The following is a 12,467-nucleotide window of genomic DNA, read 5'->3' on the forward strand; positions in this document are numbered from 1 at the left end:
CAATCATCGAAAGTCAGAATTTTTTTTCTGGCCGGTGGTAAACTTTTGCTCGCAGAACCGTGGGCCAATGATCATTCCAAATTAATCGAACATTGATGCAACTACATATATTTTTCATGTGTTTACTCTATTTTCTATTTTTAACTTATTAAAATAGAAAAAAATCAAAACTATCTTAAAAAGCATATTTATCTTTTGTAATAAACTATATGTTTTGTTTGGTATAAATGTGATAATTTTTTCCTAGTTTAAATTGAACGTATCAAATTATATATTATTAATAACAAAATGTATTTTATTAACAATTATTTTTAATTATTAAATAATTTATTATCTTTATTTCAAAATATATTTTATTAATATAAAAAAATTATGTATTATATAAGAGCCCTACTATTACTATTACTATTACTATTAGGATGGAATTTGAACATAATAATTTTATCAAAATTATTACATGCATTTAAAATTATAAAAGTAAAATATTGCATAAACTAGAAAAGTAAGAACACCACAATAATATAATAATTAATTGGACTTCAGATAATAAATCATAAATTAGCTTAATCTCGCCTAGAATCTATCAAATAACAAGCAACAAAAACACAATATAATTTGAATGAAAGTGATATTTACGTACACACAATAAAGAAGAGATTGGTGTGGTGATACGAGCCATAATGCATTCCTAAATAATCAAGATTTAATTCATTCTCAAGTAATCAAAGTTTAATTCTCAATGGTGTTAGATATTCACCACGTCAAGGCCACAGCGCTTCTTGATTTTATTTGATGGACAAAATGCAAAGCCAAATGGTCCATCCCGAAATTAATTAGCTAGCGAAAACTGAATACCAATTACACACAAAATAATTAAGAAATTAAAAAAAAAAGGCAAAAAAAATAATATTAAAATTAAGCTCAAAAGGATGAATTGACAAGGGTTGCTTGTAAGATATGTCAAAAACATAAAGCACTTTCGTGAAATTTTTGAGACAAAGTTAAATTATCCATAAAGAAAATTCTATTGAGAGTGATCACTCATCACAATTAACTTAAAGTGGCTTTTTCATACTTACTATTAGTTCACCATGAGAGTGATCGCATAGAAAACAAAAAGGAATATCTGATGGTAAATGATTCCTCAAAAGAATTAACTTGGTCACTTCTATTAATTTCAGTATATTTATTGTAAAAAAAAGGGTGGCTGATCGATATGTATGGTTTCACATAAAATCTTACGGGCCATTCAGAAGGTGGCAATGCCGATATGTCCAACAAGAAAGAAAACTCAGAATTGAAATTGCGGCTGGAGATATATGGCCTCTTATCTCCGAGGGCGTGCCACTATGACATTGCAGCTTTTCTGGTCTGGAATGTGCCATCTTGTGCCAAGCAAATACTACAAGTGCACAGCATTTTCTAGGGACTTCACCTTGGGGGTGGCGATGCAGTGGCGACGTGATATTTGGCCAAACCTACCCAAGCGACAATACCAACTGCAAGAATAACCCACCCAAGTATATCGTATGTCAAGTCGCTGCTTTTCTTCTTCTTCTTAGACTCCTTTGATACCTAGAATCCACAGAATAAGAATTAGTAACCAAAAGAAGTATATGGTTATAAATTTCGTAAGTGTCAAAACAGAACTAAAAATCACTATAACATAGAATCAGCTTGGCATGATGCAAGCAACAAGTCCGACATGATGCAAACAAGTACTACAACCTACCATGTAATCAGCCAAGCAATGTTCTAAGAAAGAAGTGAGAAACTTATCAGAAAAAAAAAATGAGAAATAAGAAAGTCGTATGGGCAATAGATAGGAGAAGAGGAACAGGGAGAGAGAAAGTCATATTTTAAGGGTTGACAACAATTTGTCTATTGTTGAAGTTGCTACCGCAGATACCAAGTTGAGTTTGTGATTCAGTCGTTAATGATATGGGAGTATCGCTTGAGAAATTGGCCATCATGAATCATATTATCAGAGTAGTTCTGGTAAATATGCTACTCACACTTGCAGATGATTCAAAAGAAGTTTCTTCCACTCATCCACTAGAGAGATCAAATGTTGGTTTATATTGGAGGCAAATTCAAAATCTACATGACAAATGGAATTGGTTGGTAATGTAAAAGTTGATGTTACAACTTGTGATATACTCGAGTCTTAACGAATATACAAAAAGTGTGTATGGAAATAAAGGTCTCTTCGGTAGAGTTTAACTATCTGGTTAACCACTATCTTTTCATCATCCACAATCTTTTACTAGTCAACAAAAGTAAATAGTCAATCTAAAAGATGCCAATATTCCACACTAGCATAATAACCGAGGCATTTCTCATTTTTTTTTTTAAGTTGACACCAGATATTCCACTTACACCCAGCCCCGGTCCTAACATCCAGGAGGCCCGGGGTGAAACGATCAAAATAGGTCCTCCAATTTTTTTTAATAAAGTAAAAATTATTTGCAATAATGACTTCTTCTAACTTTTCTAGATGCATCTATAATATTATTAATTTCAAGATTTTATAAAATCTCTTTTTCAATACATAAAATTGTTAATCCATTCAATCTCTCTTGCGACATTGTTGATCTCATATATGCTTTTAATAATTTTAATTTTGAGAAACTCCTTTCAGCTGATCCTATAGTAACAGACATAGTCAACAATATTCTATAAGAAATTGAAACATTTGGATAACAATCTATATTTTTCACAAAATTTTGAGTAACATTATCTCATTTAGTAAAGTCACTTGTAATATTTTTAACTCTATAAACAAATCATCTAACTCAACATCTAATGAATTGTCATGCGTAAAAGTGGATGTTAGATTAACACAACATTTTCTCAACTCATCATTATCCAATGATTTTAACGTTTTCGAATCAAATAAAAAACCAAATATATTTTCAAATGTTTTCATTTCATCAAATCTATCTTTCAAAGAAGAAATTGTCAGGTCTACCATAATCATAAAATAATCAATTCTAAAAGATTCTACAGGTGATAATGAAATTTCATCATTTTTTTCTCATTAAACTATTTTTTTCTAAAAATATGTCGTTTCATTGAATATAGAATCAGATACAAGACTTTTAGCAATAGTCAAACTTGTTGTAAAACCATCATTCCTATAAAGGGCAGCCCGGTGCACGAAGCTCCCGCCATACGGCGTCCCGGTGAAGGATCCATTGTACGCAATCTTACCCTGCTTTTTGCAAGAGGTTGTTTCCAAGATTCGTACCCGTGACCTTTTGGTCATATAACAACAACTTTACCATTGTGTCAAGGCTCCCCTTCAAAATCATCATTCCTATATTTTTCAAAATATGATATTGCACCATCTAATTGTTTCATAGTAGAATCAATGCACATAGATTTTGATTATAACTTCTTACTTATCATGTTTATAACAAATAAAATATCATACCAAGTAAAAATTCAAAATTTTCAATTGAGTTAACTATACTTTCAACTTCACGCTTAGACTTTGCATCATCACAAATGTTATATAACTCTAATAAAGCACTTCGCACTTCAAGAGCCTAAAATCTAATAGCTTGAACAATTTTAATACGGCTTCCCCAACGTGCGTTTAAAAAATATTTGACAATTAATCCTTTCACATTATCAAGTAAAACTTTCAATCTTTTAGGAGAACTTGAAAACAATGTATATATACTCCTAACTTGAAAACAATGTATATATGCATTGGACTACTCTAAAAAAAGAAATAGCTTTAACACAAGAATGTGTCATATCACTACGAGTCAAATTAAGACTATGACAAACACATGGCATATATAACGCTCTTGGATTTATTTCAAGCAACCTCTTTTGAACTCCTTGGTGTTTTCCTTTCATATTAGAATCATTATCGTAAAACCTCTAATATTTTCAATACTAAGATCAAGTGATTTTAACACATTTTTTAATTCAGTAAAAAGTCCAAAACCAGTTGTATCATTTACTTTTAGAAACTCTAAAAAATACTCTTCTATTTTCACATTGCTAAATGACATATTAACACATCGTACTATGAAAGTCATTTGTTCTTGATAACTTATATCTGGAGTACAATCAAGAATTACTGAAAAATATTTTACCTCCTTAATTTTCTTAATGATAATACTTCAACATTCTCAGCTAAAAGAGAAATCAACTCATTCTGAATTTTATGACCAAGATAATGATGATGAATTTCATGATTTTGAATGTGTCTAATATGTGGCAAAAGGCGATTCGCTCGCCCCCAGCGCCCCCGCCAACCCGTCCCTAGGCCAACACTTTGAATGCGTCTAATATGATCTTGCATAGCAACGTCAAATTCAGCAATCATTTCAATCAACCCTAAAAAGTTTCCATTACTTTCTTGATATAATTTTTCACTAAATCCCCGAAAAGTCAAACAACGTTTAGAAAGACATTTAACAATTGCTAATATTCTTGTAAGAACTTCTCCAATGCTCTCTTTCTTTAGAGATTTCTCGTTGTAAATCTTTATCAATTATTTCATTTTTATCTAATCTCATTTTTAATTTTTTCCAAGAGTTCATATTAGTTATATGTTCAATAGAATTTTCATGTTCTTTAAATCATTCACTAATATGTTTTCAATCTCTAAACCCATCATTTGCTAAAGAACTTCTTCAGATTTAAATAACTTACAACAAAAGCAATAAACTTTATCTATATGTTTATGTATACCAACCACTTTCGGTCTCTTACCTCTATATTACTTAACTTTTTAAAATAATGAGTACTTAAAAAATGTCTAGAGTAGTGATCAAAAGGAAATATGAGATTCATTTTTCTTATAGGCCCTTTTTCAACTAAAATATCATGTGCATTATTATCAAGATTATCCCAATTCCTTGGATCATATATATCAAGTGAATGAATAAATTGTTTATCAATATTAGTATTCTCATTATCTACTACATTAGTAACATTTTCATGCTCTCTTAAATTATCTCTATCCTCATTAACATCATGAATTTCATTAAACTAATCATTATCGTCATGAATTTCACTAGACTCCTCGTTAACATCATGTATTTCTTTAAACTCATCTATATTATCCTTATTTAAATTTTCTATATTTTCATTAAAACTTGATCTTTTAACAAAGAATTTATTAAGAGCGTCTTTTTGTGATTCACTTAATTGTTCTAGTCTTTTTCTTTTTTTTCTTTTTTCACATCCAGAAATATGTTTTTTAGGCAACATATTATAATGGACAAAATCACAACAATTGCAAAACTATAATTTAAATCAACTCAATATAAAAGGAATAAATACACCTGGAAGAAGAAAATGAGTAGATGACAATCGTCGCAACTCGCAAATCGCAATGCAAGCCATAAAGATTCAGAACCTTTAGGTGCAGGTGCAGGTGCAATGTGCAGGAGGTGCTGGTACAGCCGTGTAGAGCAGAGGCAAAGGCATAGCCTTGCCGTCGCGAAGTCACAGGTAGAGAGGAGAGCAAACAAAAATGAAAAGGGAAGACTAAGAGAAAAGCGGTGTAATTGTAAAAAAAAAATCCAAGAGAGAAGTACAGAGAATATGAGAAAGGAGACAGAGATGTCAGTGGAGGTTGCAAGGAGCGTGTGCCGATGGAAAAATTACAAGTTAACCTAACTCCTAAAACAATTCATATATACATATACTTATATAAATTATATAAGCTTTTAAAAATTTTGGGCCCCTCCCAAACTTTGGGCCCTCGCGTAGGACCGCCCGGCCTTTGGGTCGGGGCTGCTTACACCGACTAAAATCCTAAAGGTAACCGGCCCAGCCATGAAAATTTTCCATCCCCCACCAGGATAAATCGGAAAACTCTCTCAGTGGGAGCTCATCGGCCCAGCACTATTAGATCAACCGTCCATTAAAAAAAAATCATCCATTAATTTGCCAAAGTTGGGACTCGACCTTAGATTCCTTGGAAACTAAAAAGGTACTTTGCCGCTGCACCATTGCCCTGGAGTAACTGAGACATCTCTTTTGATTCTTATCAAAGGATCATCTTCATACATCAGTAAATTTGCAGCCTACATCAGGCAAATTTTCTTTGGGAAAGAAAAGAATCTGAACATAATTTTAGCCATTGCCCTAGCTTCATGTCTTGCACAAAAATTATACATCATCATGTATTTGCTCAAACTATTGGAGATCAGATCTTATACTCCACTGAGCTATATGCAAATTTATATCACTAAGTAAAATTCAAAGCAATTAAATCAGATTTTATTAATTAATTAGAATTCCTCTGCTTGCACATTCCACTCTAACCAACGCAACTTGATTAACTATAAAACTTATTGCTCAGATTTCAAGTATCCATGCCATCATCCTATTTTCTAACATTTAATTATCAATTAGAATTACACTTGTCGATAGATAATACCATTTTTTTTATTTTATCTCTTCGAATACTCCACAAATCAATCTTATCCATCATCCTTGCTACATTAATTTGTTAAAAGTGTTTCCTAAAAGTTCAACACTTCGATTCATGATACAGAATGGGTCACACTAGAAGCAAATAAATACTCGCTCATACTAAAGAGCGCACAATGAACGCACAATTTTCCAACTGATATAAGATCAAATCTATAGAACACCCATCCTTTACACAAAGCAAAATACAGCTATATAATCTTACTACATCAATCTCTTGTAAGGTATCAAAATCAAAGATCTAGATAGTTTTATCAGTCCACATTTCCATGTTTTCATGAAAAACTTCCCTAGAAATTGGATTACTATTCAGCAACATAAATGAAAAATAAGTAAAGGGCAGCCCGGTGCACGAAGCTCCTGCTATGCAGGCTCCCGGGGAAGGATCCATTGTACGCAGACCTGCTTTTTGCAAGAGGCTATTTCCAGGATTCGAACCCGTGACTTTTTTGGTCACAAAGCAACAACTTTACCGTTGCACCAAGGCTCCCCTTCAAATGAAAAATAAGTAGATGCAAGAAAATTGCACTAAAAAGCAAACAATAATTCTATACATTCTTATGAAAAGCAAAGATATTTTGAAGCTAATAGAACTAAAACAGGTAATAATTGATAGATATCATGTTTACTTGGACGGAAGCAGAAGCAGAAGCAGAAGCAGAAGCAGAAGCAGAAGCAGAAGCAGAAGCAGAAAAAAAAAAAGATGAAAGCTCGTGCATATATATACAAAAAAGAGATATGCATATAAAATGTCAAGTAAATATTTCAGGGATTGCCACCACAAAACATTAAAAGTTAAAGGGATAAACATAAGAATTTAACAGACTAATAAAAACCTGGAAGCTGATGATAGGACATGTGAAAAAAGAGAAAATAATGAGAACTAAACAAGTCAATCAACTTTCCCACTTCACTATGCATCATGAAAAGAATACCACTAAATAATAAGGTTAAGCATGTAGAAGCTGAAGGGTAAATATGGCCCGGTTAAGGCTAGCAAGCTTATTCAACATTCTACAATAAGAGCGCACCTTAGTACTTGTATTTGAGGATGTCGCATTTACAGTGTTTTGGCCAGCCATCTGCTTTTGGAGTTCCTGATGCAACTCCGGGGCCTGAAAAAGCTCCATTTCAAATTGTTAGATAAAGGATATCATAAAGACAACACTGCATATTTACTGATAATACAAAAAATAGTGAAAATGGTAGCGTTTATGGTGTTTGTTGAAGCTAAGATGTTTAAAGCACATTAATCCCATACGAAGGAGTATGTGGGTGCATTATATCTTCATATTAAAAGGATGTTCTGCTCCCGAATGACTAGCCATTTAAGGATGGAATGGACTCAAACCACTATAATTCAACATGCTATAAGATCTAGGCCTATACCTTTGAGTCATGATGAACATAAGGGGCTGGGTTGAAGATAAAATGCTCCACAGCCATTAATCCCACATGAATGTGTGGTTGATCCATTGTGTTTTCATACTCGCTCGTAAATGACTAGTTATTTAGGAATATTAGTCATTCAGGGATAGAATAGACTCCACTCCAATTCAACAGATATCACTACAACCGTTAGTGATGCCTCTATTTGTTTAAACAAGACTATTATCCAACCAAAAAAAATGTGACTGTAGGTTTGCTAAAAAATTTAGCTTCTAACAAGAAATTGGCGGTAAGTAATAAGCACGACAAAGATGATCTAAATTATAATTGAAAAGGTGAAAAATATAGCCAAAAGAACAAATAGGATAATTTTTCCCCCAAAATCCAGTTTATACTTGTGAAAATACTATATTCTGTAGAGGATTTCAAGTATGCATGAATTGTTTGGTTTCATATATGTGTCAGCTCAGTTTAGGCAAAAAGAATTCTGACAATTAAATTAAAGTCCAGCTACCAGAATGGTAAATAAAAAAGACAAATAGCACAAAATTTCTATAGATATCGGTGAACTATGTGGCAAATAAGCATATGATAAAGTTTTGCTTGATTAGCACTCTAATCTTTTACTTGAAACATAGTGTTTGGAAATGAAGATTCTTCTGAACCAAATAGGGAAGGCAAAAAGCTCTCAACATATATTTTGTGAACCTAGGGGCCTATATGTAAATACCATATAATACTAGAGACTGACAACTTTTATATTGATGAATAATAAGCATAGGTAATGTGGACTACTTGGATGATTAACCTTAATTTTTCCCATAACCTATCACTTGATTGAGTGCTGATCTCAATCCCATAGGTCACGTGTTTCAGGATCGAGGTTATCTTTAAATCATGGAGTACATCGATGATATTGGGCAGGTTCACTGGAGATTGATAATCCACATTAGGCTATTATGTTCTGGGAGATAATTCAATTCCTTCAAACAGTCCACCATCAAGTTAGGATATGCAGTCACATAATTGTGACAATCGATTTGTCGTGCATATAGCTGCTAATCAAAAAAAAAAAAAATCATCCCTAGAGATTGATTGTAACTTCATCAAAAAGACTCCAAGAATTAGCTAGCAGATTAGTTAACTAAATCCTCAAGAGGTTTTAAAATTGAATATCTTCATAACAAGCTGCATTTTAATATTACATTCAAATCAATGTGAGGAGAAGTGTTATGGACCTAGTGCTAGAAAAAAAATATCCCGTTACTATAGACTTACTTGCAAATTACAAATTGATAAATAAGAAACATAGATAGAGGAGACTACATAAGTGATAAACCCTGATTTTCCCAATAACAATATTTATAATAAAAGACTTTATAATTGTTCTTAGAGAATTTAAAAATCTCAATACAGGCACCCTCATCTAGAGGCATACTGATATTAAAAGAAAACTTCATCATGATTAATAAAAAATGAGACTTTCTAGGGAATAATACTTTAAAATATGATTAAGTCGAGAAAGTGAAGATGGCAATGGCTTATAAGTGAAACTTAATTTATCTTCCAGTGCTACAGAAAGGGCTAGATGTTCCAATGGACTAAGGTCCTGTATAGCTCAAGGCTCTAGAGGTTTACTCAAGCAAAACCAAGCATTAACACAAAATAAATAGAAAATAGCTAAGCATAATCACAAAACTAGGTTAAAACAAATTATCTTTGCATATAAGAAATTACAAAACTATTATTGTGCTAGTGTCACGTTTTTAGTATAAGACTATAAGTTGATTGCTTAAATGGCAAATAAAATTAAGTGCATATTCACATTGTTAGTATATGTAGTTTAGTTTCACATGGGACCCTATTATAGTAGTTATTGTATTGGATTCTTATATATATAATGTACTTGTTTAGTTTTGATTTACTGAATTTGTAACTTCTATAATTGTGTTGCCATAAAGGATGTCCACATTGATTACTTCTTAACAGAGCATTCAATAAATAGTTTGTAAAAGAAATTCCATCTTTCTTTAATCATTCTTTTACGCCTTTAATATTAACAAGATTACTATATTCAGTTTCCCTGACTTTAGCAATCCCATAAAATACCTCCTAGTTTATCATTTCTAGGTTTCTATAGAAATATCACATATTTTTAATCTTTTGCATGGATTCTTAAATTTGGGCTTTGTTCTCTTTATGTACTGATACAAGTGGCCGAAACCCAACTTGGTTATAGATGGAGAGGCTTTAACAATAACTTGCAATAACAAATACAATAGTATTATTGTTGAAGCCGTCTTAAAGTACTAGAACCTTCATTAATTTTCTTCATCAAAATATTTGTCTTATGCTAATATTTTTCCTCAAATTTGGTTAATCCAATTGCTTTCAAGTTTCTTCTGATTTTTATGGTTCTTGATTGATCTTATTCTTTTGCTTGTATCCTTAACCATTTTGTTCATTCCTGTAATTGTATATGGACGGTTCACATTGATGAAAAAAAAAATTGGCCTTTTTATGCAAGTCAATCTTAATTGAGATTGCAAAAAAAAAACTAATCATCCAACTCGTTAACATTTTCTCTGACTCATTATATTTCAACTGCACATTATATTTATAATTTATTCTTTTTGTGATCCTCTAATCTTTATGTTAATAGTTTTCTTAGGATGCTAAGTTAATCCTATAACCATGGGCTAAATTCTTTATCTGCTCTGTCCCACACAATGCACGAAAATACCAGCACATGAAAAAAAGGAAGCAATAAAATCAATCCCATAACCTAGCAATATATAGAAGAAATCAGAATTCATATTTGAATGTGAAGAGGAGATGAGAAATATACTTGGTAACCTGCATCTTAAAGGGAGCAAAGATTTGTTTCTACGGATGAGGCAAAGGATAAAAAATAGTTTAATCAGTTGGAAAAAGATTAGCATCTGCAAGGCACATGATCAGAAATAATTGAACTAGCGCATCAATCTAGAAGATGTTGCCAATGGAGAATCTGTACCTTGGCCAGCATTTCCAGAGAATTTTTGTAGAGCTCATTTCCAGGATCCTACCAGAAGCGCATATCATTATTCCTTTCAAATCAATCATTGATCATGCAGAAAATACTTGTGCATCTAACAAGCAAACAAATACCTCCTCCGCAGCCTTCTGAAAACAGTGAGTTGCCTTATCAAAATGAACCATGGCAGTATCATGATCTGGAAAACAGAAGGCTAGAGCAGAATGTGCATTTCCTAAATACCAATTAGTTTCAGGCTTCTTTGGATTGATTGCCAAGGCTTCTTCCAGTTTTGATATAGCATCTGAAGAGAAATAGTTGACAAATGGACAATTTCAAATGCCCCGTGGATACAAGAGACAATAGTTGCTCCCAAGCTTTATAAGCCCAAGGGCAGGAACCACGGAAAAGGTATAACAAAGATAAAACCTTTATGGAATGTTTCAAAAATCCGTTTTTTTTCAAATATATGACACACCTGATATCGCCTTCACTGATTCTTCCCCGCCCTGAAACTGTGCCAGCTCAAAAAGTGCGCCTCCCCATTTCGTCAGATTCTTGGTGATAAAAAATAAAGCAGCCCATAAAGATCGGCACAAAACGCAAAAGGTAAAGTCCGAAACAGAACCCGCCGCTCAAAAGAGGAGCGAGACGTCCTAAATAACAGCGTAAGCGAAACTCAACCGATAAACAGAGGCGAGAGCTCACATCAGCGTCGAGGGGGTTCGTTGCGTAGGTGGCTTCGGCGGTCTTGCGTGCATGCTCGAAGAAGAGGATGCGATCGAAGTCGGTCTCCGACAAATCCATGGCTCGATGCGAACTCTAGGGTTTCGGTCGCCAACAACACAGTGTTCGCCTAAGCCTCGTCGCTCGTGCGGGTAGGTGTTCTGGAGATAGTGATGGCAATTTTTCCTCAGGTTTGGGCCCCGCATGAAAAACCAGGACAGAGATATCCAATTTATTCGGAAATAGGAATGAATTCGGGGACATTTTTTTTTTTTTAGAGATGAGATGGATTCGGATTGGATATCAAGATATTGTTCTCATTCCTTAATTCGTCCGAAAATAATAATAATATTATTATTAATATTTATATTAATATTAATATAAAATTAATTTTGGGATTATAATAAGGATAGGAGTGGCCCGAGTGGGGATGAGGATTTGATCCCTGATCCGGTTGTGTAAGGGGCAGAAAAGGAGATAGGAGAAAGTAGAGGGGCATTTAGGTCTTTTAGGGGGAAGCTAGGGCTTTGAGAGGAAAAAAAAGGCTCGGGTTTGAAGGGGAGAGGGGGGAGGCGGTAGAGATGAGGGAGAGAAAGAAGAGGCCGCCGCCAGCAGAGATGAAGGGAGGTCTTCTTCCTCCCCATCGGGTACTGTTCGCCGGGGCCATCGCCGGCCGCCACCGCCTAGCCTCTTCTCCTCCTCGCGTTGCCGGCTTTCAGCTTCCCTCGCCTGTAGAGATCTTCGGTCGCTGCTTCCCATCTCACGCACAACCTCCATGTGACGTTGCCTCCGCCGCCGGCGGGCCTCCTGTCGCCATCTCCACACGCTACAGCCACTTCCGGCGGACGCCGTAGTTAGCAGGCGTCGCCGA

General features: G+C 34.0%; 1 protein-coding gene across 1 annotated transcript; it reads right to left on the reverse strand.

Moving 5' to 3' along the window:
- Nucleotides 1-1,115: 1,115 nt before the first annotated feature.
- Nucleotides 1,116-11,811, reverse strand: LOC122001760 (mitochondrial import receptor subunit TOM20-like). Its single transcript, XM_042556665.1, has 6 exons — nt 11,579-11,811; nt 11,349-11,427; nt 11,005-11,174; nt 10,871-10,918; nt 7,497-7,580; nt 1,116-1,575 (listed from the first exon to the last, which is right to left on the reverse strand). Exons 1-6 carry the CDS (start codon nt 11,675-11,677, stop codon nt 1,432-1,434), a joined length of 624 nt encoding a protein of 207 aa, XP_042412599.1. The 5' UTR covers nt 11,678-11,811; the 3' UTR covers nt 1,116-1,431.
- Nucleotides 11,812-12,467: the final 656 nt, after the last annotated feature.

Source organism: Zingiber officinale, chromosome 7A (genome assembly GCF_018446385.1).
Source record: "Zingiber officinale cultivar Zhangliang chromosome 7A, Zo_v1.1, whole genome shotgun sequence".
Lineage (NCBI taxonomy): Eukaryota > Viridiplantae > Streptophyta > Magnoliopsida > Zingiberales > Zingiberaceae > Zingiber > Zingiber officinale.